This window comes from Schistocerca americana, chromosome X (assembly GCF_021461395.2).
Source record: "Schistocerca americana isolate TAMUIC-IGC-003095 chromosome X, iqSchAmer2.1, whole genome shotgun sequence".
In the NCBI taxonomy this organism is placed as follows: domain Eukaryota; kingdom Metazoa; phylum Arthropoda; class Insecta; order Orthoptera; family Acrididae; genus Schistocerca; species Schistocerca americana.
The window spans coordinates 97,949,974-97,974,367 of record NC_060130.1 but is presented as its reverse complement, the minus strand read 5'-3'; the positions used below and the strand labels follow the sequence as shown (position 1 = coordinate 97,974,367).

Below are 24,394 nucleotides of genomic sequence, written 5' to 3'. Positions count from 1 at the left end.
TGCACCTCTTCATCCAAAGCAAACTGATAGCCACAAATGTCGTCCTTCAGGGCACCAAAAATATGGAAATCACATGGGGAGAGATTGCGAGTGTATGAAGGATTTGTAAGGACCTCCCAGTGAGACTTCTGCATCATAGTCAAAATGGCATTATTCTGTTGCAGGGTAATGCTTGCCTAAATGTTGCCAAGGTTGTTTTGAGTATGCTGCAGAAGTTTCACTGGGAAGCCCTTACACATCCTCCACACAGTCCTGATCTCTCCCCATGTGATTTCAAAATTTTTTGAGTCCTGAAGAAAGACATTCATGCCCATTGATTTGCTTCAGATGAAGAGGTGCACATCTGGATGCAATCCTGGTTCTGTAGGCAACTGCAAGCATTTTTCCATGAAGGCACTAACAGTTATGGAAATTATGCCCCTTATACATAATATAAATACGACATTGGTCCATGACACTAACACTGACTGTTCTTTCCAACAGTACTGGAGTTACCTGTATACTACTGCAATGCCAGGTCATATTAAGGAATGGGTGGACGAACACATGAACTGTGAAGATATAGCGATGAACTTCCTTGTTGCAAATATCACCAGCAAGGCTCCAATAAAGGTACAGTTAGCTGCTTTCTTCTTTTAAGATACACAGAACAACCACAGCAAAAGAATCAGCATGACTTGTGTTGTTATTTTAAAATTCAAACTTGTTCATGATTAATTGCAGTATATTCCCTTTGTACTACATCTACATTTACATGCCTACTCTGAAAATCACATTTAAGTGCCTGGCAGAGGATTCCTCAACCCACCTTCACAATAATTCTCTATTATTCCACTCTCCAACAGCATGTGAAAAAAAATGAACACCTATATCTTTCTCCATAAGATCTAATTTCCCTTATTTTATTGTGATGATCATACCTCCCTGTGTAAGCTGGCATCAACAAAATATTTTTGCATTTGCATTTGGAGGAGGAAGTTGGTGATTGAAATTTCGTAAGAAGGTCCAGCTGCAAAAAGAAATGGCATTGTTTTTATGATGTCCACCTCAAATCCTGTATCATGTCCATGACACTCTCTCCCCTATTTCTTGATAGCAAAAAAGTCTGCCCTTGTTTTAACTTTCTCAGTGTAATCCTATCTTGCAGCTGTACTCCAAAAGAGGACACACAAGGATAGTGTAAGCAGTCCCATAATATTTTTTATGTTTTCTTTCCAATTTAAGTTGTTCGTAATTGTTATTTGTAGCTATTTATTTGAATTTATGGCTTTTAGATTTGACTGATTTAGGGTGTAATCGTAGCTTGAAGGGATTCCTTTGAGCACTTACATGCATGACCTTGCACTTCTCATTATTTAGGGTCAATTGCCAATTTTTGCACCATGCAGATACCTTATCTAAATCGTTTTGCAATTGGTTTTGATCTTCTGATGACTTTACTAGAAGATAAACGATAGCATCATCTGCAAAAGACCTAAGACAGCTGCTTGGATTGTCTCCTAAATCATTTGTATAGATAAGGAGCAGCAGAGGCCCTATAACACTACCTTGGGGAGTGCCAGAAATCACTTCCATTTTACTCAGAGACTTTCCGTCCATTACTACAAACTGTGACCTCTCTGACAGGAAATCAAGAATCCAGACACATAACTGAGTTGATTACAAGCTACTTATGAGCTGCAGTGTCAAAAGACTTCTGGAAATCTAGAAATACAGAATCAGTTTGAAATTCCTTGTCAATAGCCTTCAACACTTTGTGCAAGTAAAGAGTTTGTTGTTTTTCTCAAGAATGATGTTTTCTAAATACGTGTAGACTGTATGTCAATAGACCATTCTCATCGAGATAATTCATAATGTTTGAAGACAATATATGTTCCACAATCCTGCTGCGTATCGATGTTAATAATATGGGCTTGTAATTTAGTGGATTACTCCTATTGCCTTTCATGAATGTTGGTGTGACCTGTGCAACTCTCCAGTCTTTGGGTACAGATCTTTCATCGATCGAGCTGTTGTGTATGATTGTTAATTACAGAGCTACTGCATCAGCATACTCCGAAAGGAACCTAATTTGTATACAGTCCGGACCAGGAGACTTGCTTTTATTAAGTGGTTTAAGTTGCTTAACTACTCTGAGGATATCTACTTCTAAGTTACCCACGTTGGCAGCTGTTCTTGATTTGAATTGTGAAATATGTACTTCATCTTCTTTGGTGAAGTAATTTCGGATGGCTGTGTTTAGCAACTTTGCTTTAGCAGCATCGTCATTGCATTCCATTGCTTGTGTCTTGCTGCTAGCATACTTTACATATGACCTGAATCTCTTTGGATTTTTTGCCAAGTTTTGAGACGAAGTTTTTCTGTAGAAACTACTATGAGCATGTCGCATTGAAATCCACACTAAATTTTGAGCTTCTGTTAAAGATAGCCAATCCTGGGAATTTTGCATTCATTTAAATTTGGCGCGCTTTTTTCATTTTTTCTGCATCACTGTTCTGACTTGTTTTGTTTACCACGGGGGATCAGATCAATTGTTTGTTAATTTATTTGGTACAAATCTTTCAGTTGGTGTCCATACTATTTTTTTGAATTCAAGCCTCATCTGGTCTACACTTACATTGTTAATTTGGAAGATTGTCTTTCAGGAATGCATCAACTGAATTTTTATCTGTGTTTTTGAATAGATATATTTTTTGTGGATTTGGGAGTCATGGTACTCAGTCTTGCTATGACAACCCTGTGTTCACTAATCCGTGTATCTGGTTTGAAACTCATTACTAGCTCAGGATTATTTGTTGTTAAGAGGGCTAGTGTGTTGTCACAACCGTTTACTATTCAAATGGGCTCATGAACTAATTGCTCAAAATAATTTTCAGAGAATGTGTTTAGTACGATTACTAATGATCTTTTATGCATACCTCCTGGTTTAAACATGTATTTTTGCCAACATATTGAGGGTAAAATTGAAGTCACCGCCAACTACAATTGTATGTTGTCAAGAATAACCTCTAACCATACTAAGTCACAGGAACTATCTACTTCAGTTTTTCTGCAAGATAAATTACTACTAACAGCAACAAACACACCAACACTAAACTCATTGATGCTTCATTGTAGGATGCTTGCTGAGTACCAATAATGGAATCTTGGAAAAACTGATACTTGTGTTTAGGATTAATGTTATGCCTTGAAACAAGGTATCACAGAACTTTCATGAAGGAGGAGGATAATATTTTGTAGAGGTGTGTTTCTGTTTGTACTCCTCAACAGTGTCCTGCATGGGGTCTGGCTTTGGCAGCACATGTAGTGATTCGTGTCATGTTTCTGCTTTTGTTCTACAGACATGGCATATCTCCAAGATTCCCAATGTAGCTGATACTAGTAAAGCAATGTCAAGGCAGATGCTAAGTACAGGACACTTCTAGTCATTTCCAGCTATCAGAGTATGATAGATATGGTAATGCAAAGCCATTTGTTAGAGAAAAAGAATTATGACTGTGGACTTCCCCAAGTGTGGATGCGGTGCACGTTAGTGGGAGTGTATGCTTCAACAAATGACACTGATAGCAAAACCAAAGATGGATTTGCTGATGAATTGACAATTGTCCTGGAAAAGATAATGTCTCAAAAGGGAATAATCAGTATGGGAGATTTTAATGCAAGAATAGGTACAGAGGTAGATGATGAGATAGTAGGAACATGTAGAGAAAATGTCATAAATGAAAATGGCGAAAGATTGGCAAACACATGCGCTGCATTGAATTTGAAAATTTTAAATGGTTTCTTTCAGATAAGTGGATACATAAATACACATGACAGTCATTCAAGAGATTTGAGGACAGTTGTTGTTTGTATAACACAAAACAAAAATTCTACACTTAGTGTGAATGATGTAAGGGTACACAGAGGCCTAGAATATGGCTCCGACCACTTCCTGCTTAGAGCAAAGATTGTCATGTCACCATGAAGGAAAAGGGTTCCTCAGGAAGGTAGTGCTCATATTAAAATCCTGGATGCTGTCAAATATAATATAATATAAATAGTCTCAGAGTTGAGACTAAAATTTCTTAATAAACTGAGACTAGCTAGTAAGCTGCTTAGTTTTTATGAATGCATAAATTCTGTAGAGAAATACCAACAAATCAAAAGATGCATTCACAAGGTAGCGTATGAAGTGCTGGGTCAACAAAGCAGACTAACAAAACAAAGCCCAGAGTGGTGTATGGAGAACATATGTGAAAAGACGAAAATGGAGAAGAAAATGTATAACAATTGGCTGAGGATGAGGGACCTGGAGGCTAGAATAAAGAATGTGGATATAAGACAATGAAGATGAAAAGAAATTATTGATGGGATAAATTAGGTGTGAGAAGAAAGACATGTGAAGATAGACAGATGTATGGGGGGTACACAGGTGGCAGAAGCCTGGAAAACAGTGAGGAACTGAAGAAGAGATGTGAAAGAAGGGACAGATATAACAAAATCAGAATTTTATTGTCTTGTGTTGTACATATGTGAATCATTGATTTAAACTACAGGAGACTCATCAGAATAAATATTGTGACAGAGATACGTACAATGTGTCAAAAAAATCAATCTTAATTTTAAAAAATAATTTGAAATTTATTACCGTGCAAGGAAATCTTCATCATCTAAAAGTTTCATTAGTGAATAACAACATTTTTGCACTAGGCTGGTGCGTAATTTTATCTTCATAAATCTAGTTCCATACTGTGAAAGTTTTTCATTTTTAATTTATTATAAATTTTCATTGCCATTTACTGAGGAGTCTGGGAGTATAGTTTTAGTCTACGAGACAGCAACATGAAATTATCTCGTTTCATGTGTCATACATGTGTTGAAAATGGTTTTCAATAAATAATTTTGGAATGGTACAGATAAAGACAAACAGTTCATAAATGTAAATATGTGGAATAGTGAAAATTTTTAGTTCTGTGAATAAAAGTTGGCATAACTGTCTAGGTTTAATATTACACATATTTCTAATAATAATCAGGAGAAACAAAACTGTCATTCTATGGATCAGTGTGTGGAGTGTCAGATCCCCTAATCGGGCAGGTAGCTTAGAAAATTTAAAAAGGGCAATAGATAGGTTAAAGTTATAGTGGTAATTAGTAAAGTTCAGTGGCAGGAGGAGCAGGACTTCTGGTCAGGTGGATACAGGGTTATAAATACAAAATAAAATAGTTTTTTTTTTTAATCATATGGCTAGGGCCCCCCATCGGGCAGGCTGTTTGCTGGGTGCCGGTCTTTCAATTTGACGCCACTTTGGCGACCTACAGTTGATGAGGATGATATGATGATGATGATGATGATGATGATGATGATGATGATGACAGCACAACACCGAGTCCCTGGGTGGAGAAAATTCCCCTCCCAGCCGGGAATCGAACCTGGGCCCAGAGGATTGACAATCCATCACGCTGACAATTCAGCTACTGGGGGCGGACAAAATAGGGTTAATGGATGAATATGTTTAATAATGAATAAGAAAATAGGAATGCTGATAAGCTACTGTGAACAGCATAGTGAACACATTATCGTAGCCAAGATCGACACAAAGCCCACACCCTCCACAGTAATAAAAGTTTCTGTGCCAGCTAGCTCTGTAGATGATGAAGAGATTGAAGAAATGTATGGTGGGATAAATGAAATTATTCAAATAGTTAAGGGAGATGAAAATGTGACAGTCATGGACGATTTGAATTCGGTAGTAGGAAAAGGAAGAGAAGGAAAAATAGTAGCTGAATATGGTTTGTGGGAAAGGAATAAAAGAGGAAACCACTTGGTAGAACTTTGCACAGAGCATGTTGTAATCATAGCTAACACTTGGTTCAAGAATGTTGTAAGAAGGTTGTATATGTGGAAGACCTGGAGACACCAGAAGGTTTCAGATTGATAATATAAAGGTAAGAAAGAGATTTCGGATCCAGATATAAACCTGTAAGAAATTTCCAGGGGCGGATGTGGACTCTGAGCGCAATTTATTATTTGCGAACTGTAGATTAAAATTGAAGAAATGGCAAAAATGTAGGAAATTAAGGAGATAGGACCTGGATAAACTGAAGTAACCAGTTTAAGAGGGAATATTGGGTAACGATTGACAAGAACATGGGAAATGACTACTGTAGAAGGGAAATGGGTAGCTTTGAGAGATGATATAGTGAAGGCAGAGGAACAAATAGGTAAAAAGATGAGAGCTAGTGGAAATCCTCTGGTAAACAAGAGATATTGAATTTAACTGATGAAAGGAGAAAGTATAAAAATGCGGTAAATGAAGTGGGTGAAAGGGAATACAAATGTCTAAAAAATGGGATTGACAGGTCATGAAAATTGGCTAAGCAGGAATGGTTAGAGGACAAATATAAGGCTTTAGATGCATATATCACTAAAGGAAAGATAGATACTGCCTACAGGAAAAGTAAAGAGAACTTAGGAGAAAAGAGAACGACCTGTATGAACGTCAAGAAGTCAGATGGAAAACCAGTCCTAAGGAAAAAGGGGAAAGCTGAAAAGTGGAAATAGTGTATAGTGGGTCTGTACAAGGAAGATGTACTTGAGGGCAATATTATAGAAATGGAAGAGGATGTAGATGAAGATGAAATGGGAGATGTGATTCTGCGTTAAGAATTTGACAGAGAACTGAAAGACCTAAGCTGAAACAAGGCCCTGGAAGTAGACGACATTCCGTTAGAACTACTGATAGCCTTGGGAGAACAAGTCATGACAAAACTCTTCCATCTGGTGAGCAAAATGTATGAGACAAGCAAAATTTCCTCATATTTCAAGAATAATATTATAATTCCAATTCCAAAGAAAGCAGGTGTTGACAGATGTGAATATTACTGAACTATCAGTTCAATAAGTCATGGTTGCAAAATACTAACATGAATTCTTTATAGAAGGATGGAAAAACTGGTACAAGCCAACCTTAGGAAGAGCAGTTTTAATTCCCAAGAAAAGTAGGAACATGCGAGGCAATACTGACCCTACGACTTCTCATTAAAGATAGGTTAAGAAAAGGCAAACCTACATTTATAGTGTTTGAAGACTTGGAGAAAGCTTTTGAAATTGTTGACTGGGATACACTCTTTGAAATTCTGGGGTAGGAGAGGTAAAATACTAGGACCAAAAGGCTATTTACAACTTGTATAGAAACCAGGTGGCAGTTATAAGAATCAAGGAGGCATGAAAGGGAAGCAGTGGTTGGGAAGGGAGTGAGACAGGGCTGTAGCCTGTTGCAATGTTATTCAATCTGTACATTGAGCAAGTAGTAAAGGAAACCAAAGAAAAATTTGTAGTAGTAATTAAAGTCCAGTGAGAAGAAATCAAAACTTTGAGATTTGCCAATGACATTTTAATTTTGTCAGAGACAGCAAAGGACTTGGAAGAATAGTTGAATGGAATGGACAGTGTCTTGAAAGGAGGATATGAAATGAACAGCCAGCTGGTGTGGCCGAGCGGTTCTGGAACCACAGGACCACTGCGGTCGCAGGTTCGTATCCTGCCTCGGCGTGGATGTGTGTGATGTCCTTAGGTTAGTTAGGTTTAAGTAGTTCTACGTTCTAGGGGACTGATGACCTCAGATGTTAAGTCCCATAGTGCTCAGAGCCATTTGAACCATTTTTTGAAATGAACATCAACAAAAGCAAAATAAGGGTAATGGAATGTAGGGAATTAAATCAGGTGATGCTGAAGGAATTAGATAAGGAAATGAGACATCGAGAGTAGTGGAAGTAAAATTACTGACAATGACAAGAAAAGTGTTTGTGAAGAAGAGAAATTTGTTGACATAGAGTATAGAGTTAAGTGTCAGAAAGTCTTTTCTGAAAGTATTAGTATAGAGTGTAGCCATGTTTGGATGTGAAATGTGGATGATAAACGATTTAGACAAGAAGAGAACAGAAGCTTTTGAAATGTGGTGCTACAGAAGAATGCTGAAGATTAAATGGGTAGAGCATGTAACTAAGGTGGAGGTATTGAATACAGTTTGGAAGCAAAGAAATATGTGGCGCAACCTGATTAGAAGAAGGAATTGGTTGGTATGGCACATTCTGAGACCTCGGGGGATCACCAGTTTAATACTGGAAGGAAGTGTGGGAGGTAAAAATAGTAGAGGGAAACCAGGAGTGAATGCAGTAAGCAGATTCAGGCGGATGTAGGTTACAAGTAGTTGCATGAAACCAGTCTTTGGACTGAAGACCCCAGCAACAAAAAGAATAACAACAACGCTTTTAAAATAATAATATTCTGTTTACACTACTTGCATTCCCTGAAAAGATTTATTCTGTATCTTACAATAGATTCATAATAGCTATGGCAAAAAATTTTCCTAGTGTCCATGTCACTTGCATAAGATAATATTCTCATTGTGAATGCAAGACTGATTAGCTTGTTTGGTCAAGTAGCTTATACGAGAAGACCAGGAATTTTTTTCTAGAAATATCCCCAGGAGTTTGACAGTTTCTGCTCCCCGAAGTTCCTAATTTTTATGGGTAGTTGGGAAGTCACTTGATTTTGTTTAATTTTAAACTGTATAAAAGTTTTTTATATTTAATTTTAATAAATTTACATCAAACCAATGCTCTAAACGATTTAGGGTGTCAGTGACTCTTTAAGGAATGTGTTCTATGGTCTCAATTTCACTAAGTGTGGATGTGTTGTCTGCAAATAAAACTGCATGGCATGTTATATTTTGAGGTAAATAATTTACATAAAATAAAAACTGCATTGATTCTGAGATGGAACATTATGGGACTCCCTGTACAGTGATTTTTCCATTATTGGCATTAGAGAATCGTTTCAAGATACTGCTTATGGAAGGGAGAACCAGATGTAAGGCCATACATATGGATTTCAAGAATGAATTGTCTGTGTGAAATGTAGACCCAATAACTGCAGCGGAAGTAGGAAGATTTGTTAAAGTAATGGAAAATCTCCTGGATAGAATTACTGTAGCATGGGCTGAAGGTTTTTGAGAATGTTTGAGTAAATTGTTTAATGCATGCATGTTAGAGGGAGAAAAAGGGCCCAAAGAAAGAAATTTGCAATATCTAAGTCCAATTTAAAAGAAAGGTAGTAAGAAGGTGTTTGGAAATTATCACCTTCTCTGTTGGTAGTTTGTATGGTCAAGTTCTAAAGGGTGGGATAGAGAGGATGTTGAGGGACATTGAGGAGGAAATGAATTCTAGAAGGGAAGATCTTGTAATGACAACATTTTTATTTTGAGACAACTAATGCCAAACAGACTGGAAAGGAAACTGAGTAGCCATTGAGTGTTCATAGATCTTAAGGCATGTGACACAGTGCCACTGAAAAAACTGTTTTAGGTCTTAAGGGGGAGTGGGCCTAAAAGACAAATGTTAGAAGTATACAGGGTGTTACAAAAAGGTACGGCTAAACTTTCAGGAAACATTCCTCACACACAAATAAAGAAAAGATGTTACGTGGACGTGTGTCCGGAAGCGCTTAATTTCCATGTTAGAGCTCATTTTAGTTTCGTCAGTATGTACTGTATGTCCTCGATTCACCGCCAGTTGGCCCAATTGAAGGAAGGTAATGTTGACTTCGGTGCTTGTGTTGACATGCGACTCATTGCTCTACAGTACTAGCATCAACAGGTTAGTGTTCATCATGAACGTGGTTTTGCAGTCAGTGCAATGTTTACAAATGCGGAGTACCATGTACAGAGTGCAGGCACTATCAGCAGCTGATTGGTCTCCACAGGTACACTTCTGCGAATGGTTCATCCAACAATGTGTCAATCCTCATTTCAGTGCAAATGTTCTCTTTACGGATGAGGCTTCATTCCAACGTGATCAAATTGTAAATTTTCACAATCAACATGTGTGGGCTGACGAGAATCCGCACGCAATTGTGCAATCACGTCATCAACACAGATTTTCCGTGAATGTTTAGGCAGGCATTGTTGGTGATGTCTTGGTTGGGCCCCATGTTCTTCCACCTACGCTCAGTGGAGCACGTTATCATGATTTCATACGGGATACTCTACCTGTACTGCTAGAACATGTGCCTTTACAAGTACGACACAACATGTGGTTCATGCATGATGGAGCTCCTGCACATTTCAGTCGAAGTGTCCGTACGCTTCTCAACAACAGATTCGGTGACCGATGGATTGGTAGAGGCGGACCAATTCTGTGGCCTCCACACTCTCCTGACGTCAGCCCTCTTGACTTTCATTTATGGGGGCATTTGAAAGCTCTTGTCTACGCAACCCCGGTACCAAATATAGAGGCTCTTCGTGTTCGTATTGTGGACGGCTGTGATACAATAAGCCATTCTCCAGGGCTGCATCAGTGCATCAGGGATTCCATGTGATGGAGGGTGGATGCACGTATCCTCGCTAATGGAGGACATTTTGAACATTTCCTGTAACAAAGTGTTTGAAGTCACACTGGTACTTTCTGTTGCTGTGTGTTTCCATTCCATGATTAATGTGTTTTGAAGAGAAGTAATAAAATGAGCTCTAACATGGAAAGTAAGCGTTTCCGGACACATGTCCACATAACATATTTTCTTTCTTTGTGTGTGAGGAATGTTTCCTGAAAGTTTGGCTGTACCTTTTTGTAACACCCTGTATACAAGCTATATAAGTTTGCAGAGCATTTGAGCAAATTGGGGAGTAAAATTTTGTCACAGCATTTCAAAATTACAAAAGAAGTAATGGAGGGATGCTGCTTGCCTCCAACATTGTTTAAAATATACATCCAGAAGGCCTCAGACTTCTAGAGTAGGAAATGTGCAGTTTTTGGCATTCAGATAACAAAGGATCTCTGTATGTACACTTTTGTTCTTCATAGATCATCAGGTAGTGGTGGCTAGTGAGGAGGCTGATTTATGTTGAGAAAATTATTAGAAGAATATGATAAGTGGGGACTGAATATAAATTTTGAAAATACTGAACAACTGTGCAGTGGAGAAAGTGTACAAAACATAATAGTAGATGGTCAGTACTTCAAGACACATGAAAATTTTAAATTTTATGAGTAGCCCATGAAAGAACAGCAATCCAGGAGCTAAACCCTCTGTTATGGTCTTCTCAGATAAGTTGGAAAGTGAAGAGGACGATGTATAAAAGTATCGCAGAGTCAATAAAAAAGAAATTAAGAATTGTAGAAATATCACATAGAATATCTCCACGAGACCACGTAATGAATACGAGAGTAGGTAAAAGGCGCAGACTTGAGACAGCTCACAGATAAAATATGAGAATGGCAGATCACCTGTTACGCTCTTACAATGTGATTGATCGGTGCCCAAAAATGATCTCCCCCTAGAGAAGAAGGAGAAGAGGAAGACTGAAGGTTGCCTTCTTACAAGAGGTAAGGGAGGTCATGAGAGAAAGAGAAGAAGACTAGGAAGCACGGGAAGATTGAAACCGATGGCAACAGATATGTGGGATGCACGACAGCTCTAGAAATCTCACAGGAGAGAGAGGGGAGCAGGCAAGGGCAGAAAGAAGTGTGGTGTTGCAGGTACGGTTGGGGAAGGATGGCTGATGGCACCAAAGGAGGCAGCAAGTGTACGAATATAAATGTGGAGAGGAAGAGGTGGCAGCTATATGGGATAGGAATGTGGCACGCGGTATGGGCACGGGTACTGGCACCGGTGAGTTGGTGCAGCAGTGACGCGGAGAAGTGGATTGGGAGGGGGTGACGGAACAGAGGAATGGGAAACTGTAGGGAAGAGGGTGTGGGGATGAGTGAAGTTAGGGTCCTGGGGCTGTGTGGAGGTGGGTGTATGGCAAGGGGCTAGCAAAAATTGTGACTTTTCGCAATTAATACCAGATAAAGTGTGGAAGCCTATTTGAGAAATTAAGACAGGGACAGAACCCAGCCATGATGGTGTTTCAGTAGTAATTGTTAAAACTGAGTCAAATAGAAATGGAATGTAAAAAACATTTGTAGGATGTGCACAGCTAAAGGAAATTGCCTGAAACTGAAACTAGGAAGGAGACAAACAACACACACAGAACTACAGACCTATCTGCTTCCTCTCCATAATGTTAAAATTATTCACTAAAATCATCAAGAGATGCATTAAAAAATTGGATTTTGATCCTTTGAACATGCTACAAATTGTAAATAAAATTAAAGAACTGAGCAATGAATATGAATTACCTCTTTGAATTGGATTAATAGATTTTGAGAATGTTTTGACTCGATTTTGAGAAAACTTGGTAGTAACAGACCTTGAGGTATGAGACATTCATTTGACCTATGTTATTAAACCGAATGATATTTACACCAATGTTACATCTTCCATTACACTTCATGTGGCGACTGAAAAATTCAGAACTGAAGGAATAGTCAAGCAAAGGTGGTTCATATCATCAAGGTGATTCTCTGCACCCCTAGAGGAAGTCTTCAAATTCGTAGACTGGGAAATTGGAGGAAAAATGAGTGTTAATGGAACGTACCTGAACCTCTTTCATTTTGCTTTGACATTATACTGTTTGCCTCTAATACAGATAATCTTCAACAGGTAAAGGACGAACTTAATAAGGTATGAAACTTTCCTGGCAGATTAAAACTGTGTGCCGGACCGAGACTCTAACTCGGGACCTTTGCCTTTCGCGGACAGGTGCTCTACCGACTGAGCTATCCGAGTACGACTCACGCCCTGTCCTCACAGCTTTACTTCCGCAAGTACCTCGTCTCCTACCTCCCAAACTATACAGAAGCTCTCCTGTGGAGAGTTTTAATCTGCCAGGAAAGTTTCATTTCGGCGCACACTCTGCTTCAGAGTGAAAATCTCATTCTTAATAGGGTATGTTTGAAAGTAGGCCTGAAAATGTCATAGTAAGACTAAAGTAATCATTAATCAACTCATTGAAAAGAAAATTCTGCACAATACCAGTGAGATTGTAGAGAAAGTAGATGGATTTTTGTATGTAGGGGAGTTGAAGGGAACTGGATGTTCACAAAAAAAGTAAACAGTAGGGTAAAAGTGACCAGGAGTGCTTTTAAAACTAAACTTCCAGTGTGTCTGAAATGTAAAGTTGGCAGTTGTGTGCGTTCCCAAGTTTGATCTATCACAATGAAGTTGGGACTTCTAATATTAAAAAACTATTAAAAATTGAAGATTGCTGAGTATGATTTATTGCATGCTGGAAGTAATTAGAAAAGACATGAAAACAAACAAATGGATCATTAAACAGGCTGAAGTGGAAGATTGAATAATGACTGAAATTCATCAGGTTACCTTCCATTAGGAACTTGGGTGCACTCAACGACTGTGATATGACTTTTAGATGATAGAGCACAGCAGTCAATTGCGCATTTCTTGCAGGTTTTATTTGGCAAATCTAGATATCGCCTAGTGCCTAGCTTGAACATACTGTGACAGAAGCCCGAACAACAGGGGACTTGACACACTATAACAAGCATTGATAATTGCTAGGCACTAGCTGAAATCTTGATTTGCCAAGTCAAACCTGCAAGAAAAGGATGACTGATTGCTGTGCTCTATCATCTACCTCTACATCTACATCATTCTTCGCAAGCCACCTAATGGTGTGTGGCGGAGGGTACTTTTGTTACCACTATCTGATCCCTCCAACCCTGTTCCATTCGCGAATAGTGTGAGGGAAGAAAGAGTGTTGGTAAGCCTCTGTATTGGCTCTAATTTCTCAATTTTTGTACTCGTGGTCAATACGCGAGATGTGTGTGAGGGGAAGTAATATGTTGTTCGACTTATCCTGAAAAGTGCTGTCCCAAAATTTCAATAGTAAATCTCCCCGTGATGCACAACACGTCTCTTGTAATGTCTGCCAATGGAGTTTGTTTACCATCTCTGTAACACTCTCTCACCAGCTAAACGATCCTGTGATGAAATGCTCCACTCTTTGTTGGATCTTCTCTATCTCCTGTATCAGTCCTACCTGATAGGGATCCCAGACAGATGAAAAATATTCAAGAATTGAGCTAACAAGCACCTGATAAGCCACTTATTTTGTGGATGAGCTACATTTCCTTAAGATTCTTCCAATGAATCTGAGTCTGGTATCTGCTTTTCCCACTGTCTGTTTTACGTGGTCATTCCACTTGAGGTCACTGTGGATAGTTATGCCTTGATACTTTACGGCAGATGCTGTCTCCAGCTGTTTGTAATCAATAGTGTAGCTGTACAGTACTGGATTTCTTTCCCTATGTATGTGCAATATGTTACATTTATTTAGCTTCAGGGTCAACTGCCAGATCCTGCACCATTCATCAATTCTCTGCAGGTCGTTCTGCAAACTGCGTCATCTGTGAATAGCCTTAAAGAGCATCCAACGCAAATTGAAAATCTGCTCTGATACTCCATAAGCTTGTATTTTTTTCATTAAACAGCAATGTGGGACAGTGTCAAATGCCTTACTGAAATCGAGGAACATGGCATCAACCTGAGTGCCGTTGTCCACTGCGCTGTGAATCTCATCGAGGAACAGAGCGAGCTGAGTTTCGCAGGATCTCTGTTTGTGAAATCCATGGTGATTTTCATAGAGGAGATGTTCATTTTCCAAGCACATCATAATTCTTGAGCATAAAACATGTTCCATAATTCTACAACAGATTGACATAAACGATATGGGTCTGTAATTGTTTGGATCTGTCTTACAGCCTTACTTAAAAATGGGAGTGAACTGTGCTTTTTTCCAATCGTTAGGTACCTGTCATTGCTCAAGTGATCTACAATAAATTACTGCTAGAAGGGGAGCAAGTTTTCCTCATAATCTTTATAGAATCTTATAGGTATCTCATATGGTCTGATGCTTTACCTCTACCAAGCAATTGTAGCTGCTTTTCAGCTCCACGATCGGTTATCTCAATATCTGCCATTTCAATGTTCGTATGAAGATTGAAAGGAGGGACTGTGTTATGATCTTCCGCAGTGAAACAACTTCGGAAGACCGAATTCAGTATTTCAGCCTTCTCTCCGTTAGCTTCCATTTCGTTGTTGGTGTGGTCGCTGAAAGATTGAATAGATGATTTTCACCCACTTACTGGTTTTACATACAACCAAAATCTCTTAGGGCTTTTACTCAATTTGGTTGACAACATCTTGCTTTCAAAATCATTGAACACTTCCCTCATTCCTCTCCTTACGTTCATTTTCACTTCGTTCAGCTTTTGTTTGTCAGCTAGGTTTTTACTTCTCTTGAATCTGAGATGAAGTGCTCTTTGTTTATGTGGCACTTTTATAACATGGCTATTAAACCATGGTGGATCTTTCCCATCCCTTAAAACCTTACTCAGAACTACTTATCGAGGGCATATTGGATGATGACTTTGAATTTTTTCCATTTGTTCTCCATATCTTCGTCCTCATCACTGAATATTTGATGCTGACTGCTGAGACATTCTGAAATTTATATCCTGTCACCCTTGCTGAGCAAATATATCTTCCTACCTTTCTTAACTTTCCTTTTAGCACCCATTGTTATAGATGCTGTCACAGTCTTATGATCACTGATACCTTACTCTACAGTAACTAATTTGATAAGTTCAGGTCTGTTTGTTGCCAGGAGGTCTCAGGCGTTACCCTCATGAGTTGGTTCTGTAACTATCTGCTCAAAGTCATTTTTGGACAAGACATCTAGAACAATGCCACATGAATCCCTGTCTCTGGTGCCAATTTTGGTGGCATAACACTCATAATCTATACCTAGCAAGTTGAAGTCACCTCCTATTACAACAGCATGATCAGGAAAATGACTAATGCTATTCTGCAAGTTCTCTCTGAAGCACTCTATAGCTACAGGTTCTGACCCAGGTGGTGTATAAAAGCATCCGATCACCAATTTTGAGCGTTCTTTGATGCTCAATTTCACTCAAATTAATTCACATTCAGAATCCGTGATAACCTTGCTAGATTTTATTGAGTTTTTACTGCAATAAACACGCTGCCACCTTTGGTGACTAACCTATCCTTACGACAAACATTCCAATCATAACTTAGGATTTGGTTGTCATTGACGTCTGGTTTCAACCAGCTTTCTTTTCCCAATACTATCTGTGCATTATAACCTTCAGTAAGTGGTACTAATTCTGGGACCTTTCCTTGGATGCTCCTGCAGTTAACTAAATTCATATTAATCTTTTCTATCTCTGATTTGCGAGTAACCAAGACTCTCTGAGGTCACTGTGGCTGATTTAACAGGCAAATTGTCTTTGATCCCAAGGAAGGGATTCTCTAACCTAAAAAAGCCCCACGCACACTCCACTACCATAGTAGGTGCTTCATGTGAGTAGTGCTCACCCGACTTATTACGGGGAACCTGAAATTTGGCACCCAATAGCAGAGGTCAAGAAATTCGCATCCGATACCACTGCTGAGTTATCTGAGCCTCTGGTTTAGACCTTCCACTCTGCTCCAAACCAGAGGACTGTGGTATGATGCTACAAATTGACAGCTTAGCATACACCTCGCATCTGTTGCTAGTTGCATTCACCAAACGAACCAGCTGCCGAAAGGAGCCGAGGATGGCCTCAGAACACAAGCAGCAGATGTCATTCACGCAGACATATGCCACTACATGCAGCTGAGTGCACCCATTGTGCTCGACTGCTGCTGGCAGGGCCGCCTCCACATGACAAATGAGACCGCCTTGCCTGCTATCTCCCTGAGGGGCTCCATCACCCACCTAACATTGGAGCACCCAATGACAAGCATACCCACCCTATATACTTGTCCGGACTGGGCAGGAAAATCGACCACTGGCCTAACAGGAGAGGCATCCCATGCTGGCTTGGAGTTATCATCAGCACTGGGTAGCACCTCGTATCTGTTGCTAAGACATAGGGAGCCAGCTGAACGGCCTGCTCCCTCTTTCACCTTCCCTCTAGTGACGCACGAACCCACCACTGTCTGCCACCCACTCTGGAGCGAAGACGGACCAGTCAGATGTTGGGTATCAGAAGCTGCTGCAACATCCGGGTCACGAGGGGATTCCAGTGGCACCAAAGGTGTTGCAGGTCTCGTCACTGGCTCCCCGATGTTACTGCAACTTTGAGCATTTGCTAGAAGCTTGTCAATGATAGCCAACACAGCTTCCAGCTGTTTACGGACATCAGTCAACTCTCCTTGTGTCTGCTCACAACAAGCACAGTCCCTAGCCATATCGTACTGTGTATAAAATAAATATAATGTATCAAATGGCACTACTGAGTTTGAAATTTATACAAAATATACCAAAGGAGAGTAAAGTAACAGTAAAAATTGCTGTGCAGATTTGTCACTGTACTCTGAGACTCCAAGCTATTAAACGGAAATAAATTGCTCTACTGGAGTTGATGTATTTACAGATACCTGTTATTAGAAACCCTGTTTATCTAGAAGTTACTGCACTAGATAAATATTCAAACCAGAATGCACTGATCTGTACTGTATGCTGTCTATTAGCACAAAATTAAAACCTAGTTGCATGAAGGAGTTTCTGGCAGTGGGAAAATTTACACTAGGGAGCCACCCTACACAAGGATATTCACAAAACTTACAAAAAACAAAAGCTTTGATTAATTTTCTAACCACTAGTCTACACAGTAAAATACACACATATAGGTCACTTCCTTCCAGAAGAAAGTGAAAAAAAAAAGACTAAATTGAATTAATGTTTATCAGACAACTGCTGCTGCTGCTGGTGGTGGCACTGCTGCGCATCCTCTTAGCTCAGCAGCTGCTGCTACACTGAGTATGGAGCCTGTAGTCAATGGTCACTTACTCAAGTGAGTCACAGGACGGGTGACGTAGCGGTCTGGCGGTGGGTAAATGTACACCAGGAAGGTGCCCTACACAAGGATATTCACAAGACTTACGCAAAAACAAAAACTATGATTAGTTTTCTAACCACTAGTCTACAAAGTAAAATATGCACATATAGTTCACTTTTTTGCCAAAGAAAGTGATAAAAACAAAGACTAAATTAATTTGCTATTTATCAGACAACTGCTGCTGCTGGTGGCGCTGCAGTGCATCCTCTCGCCTCGGTGGTTTCCGCTATATTGAAATCATTTGAAAGACTGAAATTCAGATGGGAGCAGCATGTAGGCAAATGGATGATACCGGATGGAAGTTCTTTGTTGTATTTTGAGAGAGAAATAAAGACTGAAATGACATCCTAATGAATGGAGATGTATAACATTAGAAAACATGCAGTAATAACATGCGAATACTTATTGCTAAAGACTGTAAAAATATGCTTAAGTCTAGAGGTGGTATTATCTAGGAGTGGATTTCAAGCTGCTGTTGGTAAATACTAATAAGCAATATGAGATGGGATGAACATTTTAGGTCAGTGATACGAAAGGTAAACGGAAGACTTCAGTTTGTTAGGGCGGCTCTGGAAAATTGCAGCGTATCACAAGAGGATGCCACAATTGCCAATTCTGGAGTACCCCTTCAATCTTTGGAGTCATTATTAAATAACAGGAGATGTCAAAGGAAATCAGACAAACACTGGTTGTTACTAACTTATAAGATGATCATTTGTGTGCCCTAATCGACCCACAGGATCACGTTGGAGTACATGCCCTTTCGGAACTGTAACATTTCGTGCCACACTCTCATGATAGGCAATAAACTTCAGAGACCTAAGGCTTTGTAGTTTTGTATAATGTGAAGCACTGTAAAAACTCTTGCTAGCATTTTCTACATCTCACAAATTCATCACACAGACCCTTGTCTTTCCCACAAATACTGTCCATGACAGCTCACGTATAACTGTGTCAAAGTAGAATACAGATTTTCCATAACTAATAAGAAATGATTCGTGTCATTTTCAAAACAGAATTCCTTTTAGGAACAAATCCATGCTTCAGAATGAAGGAATGGCCACCAAAGCCAAAAAGTACATTGACTAAACTGCATTACTCAACTGAGCTCTCTCTCTCTCTCTCTCTTTCTCTCTCTCTCTCTCTCTCTTTCTGTGTGTGTGTGTGTGTGTGTGTGTGTGTGTGTGTGTGTGTGTGTGTGTGTGTGTATGTGGGTGCGCACACGCGCAAGACTAAAGAAAGAAATAAAACTTAGTCATAACTGTCTTGTCTTGATGCCCATTACTAACAATACAACACTGACATGTTAAAATTTCAGAAACAATGTGCTGCTTCAGTTTTTATTAAGGATTATACAAAGAAAAGCATTGATGATGGACATGTTAAGCAGCAGTGCAGCTTTGCACATGAAGTTGTAGTACTTAGAAGTAGTTGTTAGTAGTCGTAGAACTGAATCTAATGAGTATTTCATTATAGGTACTGCAAAAACTTTCAGCATCAAAATATTTCTCATTTGATTTTAGAAACTTGAAGAGATGGCACTAGAATAATAAAAGACACATAACAGGTTGTTCACCTGCAAAGTTTAAGAAGAAATGCAGTTGTTACATCCAAATATATGTTTCTTAACATTAACTCACTGGTTAACAGTACATCCTAATGTATTTCTGTGAGAGGAAAGTAACATGTTTAAAGCCAATAATTTTCAAATCTTGGAGTGATAATTTGTGACCATGGTGATATTTAAAGTGTGTTTCATTCTGGTTTCAAATCTAATTTTGATTTTTCTGTGTCCTGTAATTTTTTTGTACAAATAATGTCTGAAGTTCTAGCTGGAATCCCATTTTTTCTAATGGGATTTTTTAAAATTACATTATAAATAAATTGTATTGTGTACCTTATGTAGAATCATTGTACACTGAATTAGAGTACACAGTGGTACATGTTCACTTAAAATGCTAATAATTATTATGAAAACACAACATATGTATGAGAATTTAATTGCCCTTCACTGATTTCAGTGCAAAAAGTTCTTTCTGACATGGAGGAAATTTCTGTTTCTTGATTGTCTTCCTGCACCAATGTCATATCTCTTTAGCATAAAACAATAGTTAACCATCATGTTTGCATTCCATCTTCCCTGGTATCACTTCTCCATCACCTTGATGTCCTAGTGGAACCATTCTCCTTGTTTTTGACCAACATCGCCAAGGTTCGCAGGGAAAAAATCAATATGGGGCTATAGAAAATGCACCTTAATTTCATCAAACTCTGCAACATTATGTTAACCGTGGTATTATAATTTGGATGTTTGTTGTTGCTCAGAAAGTTGGCCTCTACTTCTGTAAATGAAACCCTAGCCCTTTGTCCACTGGATCTGTTGTATTTTCAAACAAATTGTCTTTCATTAAATTTCTGATCTGTGACCCCACAAAGACCCCTTCTGTAAGTTTCTCATAAGACACAGTTGGAAATCTTGTTACCAAGTCAACACCGTTTGGAAGTGCTTTTGTGAACTGTGTCATTAGTCCAAGCTTAATGTGAAGAGGAGGTAATAGTCTCTTGCTTGGTTGAACAGTTGGTTCATTTATTATATTCTGTGAACCGGGTTGTAGGGTTTATCTTTCAGGCCAGCTAGTTGCCTTCCAATGCTTGCCTTTGGCTGGTTGTTCCACTCACAAATGAAACATGGCATATTTGTGTAGCTGGATTGTTGACAGGGCAACATGTCAACTACTTTCAAATCCCCACATATTGTCCAAGGATGTTTTTCATAGTTCACTTATCCCAACTCAGCATTGAGATTTACAAATGTCCTCTTATGGTATACTGAGCCCAACATATTTCTGTTATGTAAAAGTCCACATTTCAGGCTGTTCTGATGAGTCTATAAACAACCTCCACTGACTTGGATCATAAGTAAATTCAATAAACTGAGAATATTACACAAAAAACCATATGATCTTCTTTAAAGAATTTTATTTATTTCTGTTCTGTGTTTCTGTACCGAGAGAACAGTAATCAAGAATGTGGTTTTGCTTTCAGTCTTAACCCAAGCAGTTCAGTGGCATCTTTTGTCAGATTCAAGTCACGAGTTAAATCATTCAGTTTGTTTTGACTAAATAATTCTGGTGCAGAATCTTCTTTCAGCTTTTAATCATCACTATCATTGCATTCATTGTCTAAGCTGCACCTCCATTGCAAATCTTGAAGAATGGAAGATAGAATTGAATAGGGAGAGATTCATTATACATAACTGATTGTAAAGAGAATAGTTAAGATATTTTATATGATTCTTACTTTTTATGGTATGACCTTCAGTGTTAACCATAAAAAAAATTAAAAAAAATTCACAGGATTTTGCGGCTCCCTCCAAACCATGGGAATTGCAAAAGGCATGGATTTCTGCACAGTCTGTATCCCTCAACATATGTCTGCATACCTTGTGTGGTGCCGAACTTTTGTCTTGATCACCAAGCGTTATACCAAGTAGTAATAGACATTTATCACAAAACTGTTAATGTCCTATCTTTGCTTAGCAATTACATAGCTACTACAAATATGAGATAATACTTTTGGGTTATTCAAACATTTGAGGGAACTTATTTTTAAGAAACAGTAAAACTACATACAGCAGCACAAATATAACCTCACAACACTATATCTCATTGTTGACATGCTAAAGATTACCACCTAACAGCCAGATGGGTTTGAGAAGTGTGGTCAACTACTCCATCTTACTAAAATAAATTTCGCGTACTTGCAATCAAATTTCTGTCTGTGGAACTTAGGTTTAAACGAAAGTGAGTTTACTTGATTTGTGAAAAATGTGATGGAAAAAAACTAGTAGCAGATTTGAAATGAGTACAAAAAAGTATTTCAGGAACAGTGAAAATTACACAAACACAAAAAAAAAAACATGTTGCATAGTGTAATTGTAGCTTTTTGTTTTGGTTAAGCGTTGATACTGCAACTGGTATAGTCAAGCTCATGATCTAATGCTTCTTAGAACTCTCATTTGTTCATAATTTCAAAGTACATGATAATTGGGAACCTTTGTTCTTTCAGGTTACGCCAAGAAAGAAGTTTAAATGTCCAGAATGCACGAATACAGAAATGCTGTCAGCTGATCTCAATCATATGATGGAAAGATCACAGTGCATTGATAGATTTGCTGCAGTGTATGGAACAATGCCTCTTCAGACAGTTGAATTTAGAGCTGATCCTGTTTTATACAAGGACAATTTCCCTGAGAAACTAAAAAGATTCAATGACATTGGTAGTTTATAAGTGATTTTGTACATGTAGCGACACCATTAATTTTGAGGACTAGTGTAGTGCCTGTAGAACCAGTGATGAGATTATGTAAAATCCGCAGACACTAATAATGTACTGTTGTGTTTGGAAGGAACGTGGTACATTTCAGAAATATTTTTGTATAAAGAAAAAGGTCAAAAGTGTGCGAGTGAGTGAGCAACATTTTATACTCTTTTGTTTAAATTTTATTCATGTGTTGTGCCATAGAATTTTATTTATTAAAAGTTTCATTATAACAGTTTTATTATTATTGATAATTTCTCTATTGTTTTTGTGATTTTTACGTGTTTTCCTGCTCTACATTTTTTGTGCTTTAGATAAAAAGAAACAGGGAAAGCAGTATGATGTATTGGTTAGTCCAATAAATTACCATCCAAACGAAAACTGTACATTTGGATTCTGTCTATTGCAACAACAGTAATAGATTGTAAGTACAATGTGTGTCTGAAAATGCGGTGAATCATATCAAAACAAAAACAGAAGATACGAACTAAATCTTTATTCAGTTTCAGACTTATCCTTATTGATTGCATACCTTTGACACTGTGTCTACACTAACAGAAAACTGCAGGTGCAAATTCTTTTGGAATCAATACAAAAGTTGTGGTCTAACATCTTCATGTGTACATAAAAATAAGAAACAAAATATCTGGATAATGTGGCAGTGATTGTTATATATGGTACTGTGGATGGGAAATTGATAGCATCAGGTTTCATCCCTGGAGATGGTTTGGCAAAAAAATATATCTTGATCACATGGATCAGCAGCAGTTGCTCTCTGCTTGTCTGTGATTTTGTTCTACATATATAAAAAACAGCCATTTGCTTACCCAAATCCTTGTGAGTAATGACCTTGACACTGTCATTAATTATTCTCAAGCCTTCCTATATCAATATTGGAGACAGTTGCTGGCTTTGCACCTACATGTGTCACACTTACATAATGTTGTTTCAGTTTGTTTTTTGTCAGTCGATTTGAATGCGACATGCATAAAAGTTCTTCCTTTCCATGTTTAAGATAAATAAACTACTGATAAACATTTTTACTTGCAGCTTCTGTTCCATACACTTGTGGTGACAAGTGCCAATTTTTGCAATTTGAAACAAAACTTTATTCACCATTGTTCCACTTAATTACTTAACAAGTTTTCACACTCACTTATTGTTACTGGCTGGAGCAGAAAATACCACTTTGTTTATATTCGAGGCTACACAGGGACATGAAATCACTTGGAGCCAGGCCTGGACTGCATGGCGGGTGTTCCAGGAATTAGCCGGCCGGTATGGCCAAGCGGTTCTAGGCGCTTCAGTCTGGAACCGCGTGACCGCTACGGTCGCAGGTTCAAATCCTGCCTCGGGCATAGATGTGTGTGATGTCCTTAGGTTAGTTAGGTTTAAGTAGTTCTAAGTTCTAGGGGACTTATGACCTCAGATGTTGAGTCCCATAGTGCTCAGAGCCATTTTGTTCCAGGAATTTGAATCCCAACTCGTTTATTGTTTTGACCATCCGATTGGGAGAATGTGACTAAGTGTTATCTTGCTGTAGGATGCCACTTTTTCAGTTTTCTGTGACTTTTGGGTCTGATTGCAGGTTTAAGTTTAGTTCACAACACATCACAGTAGTTCTCACTGTTCACAGTTTCACCTCTTGGGGTGAATGAACAGCTACAACACCTTCCATGTCCCAGAATAGTATTAGCATCATCTTACTAGCTGATGGTTGATGTTTAAATTTCTTAACTTCTGGTGATGATGGGTGTTTCCAAGCCATGCTTGCACTTTCCAGTTTGTGATGATGCACCTACATTTTGTTTACAGTAATGATTTGCTATAAAAATTCATCTGTCTCATGATGATAATGGGCCAAGTGTTTGCAAGAGATGTCATCCTTTCCACCTTATGCTGTGCTGACAATTCTTTTCATACCCACCTTGTGCACAGTTTCTGAAAATTTAGCCTGTTATTTAAGATGGAATACGCTGGACCATAACTGATATGTAAAGTATTGGTGATTTTGTCCAATGTGATTTATCTGTTTTCCATCACCGTACCCTCAACAACTTCCAAATTGTCCTCAGTAGTTGATGTTGACTGCCTGCCCAATCTTTCCTCATCACACAGAGAAGTTCTTTCCTGATTGAAGTGCTCTATCCATTTGTAGGATCTTGCTTTGTGATAAACAGCTGTCACCATACTGTGCTTGCATTTGATAAAAAATTTCCGCAGGTGTAACATCATCTGCAAACAAAAAGTAAGTCACTGCCCTCATTTCCTCCCTT

General features: G+C 38.6%; 1 protein-coding gene across 1 annotated transcript in view; it reads left to right on the top strand.

Moving 5' to 3' along the window:
- The window catches only part of LOC124555115 (exostosin-2), a 100,888-nt gene extending 78,278 nt beyond the window's left edge, over positions 1–22,610 (top strand). The window contains exons 9-10 of the mRNA XM_047128918.1: positions 484–612; positions 21,867–22,610. Of these exons, the coding sequence (XP_046984874.1) occupies positions 484–612; positions 21,867–22,088 (351 nt within the window). The 3' untranslated portion in view covers positions 22,089–22,610. The remainder of the gene's footprint in view (positions 1–483; positions 613–21,866) is intronic.
- Positions 22,611–24,394: the final 1,784 nt, after the last annotated feature.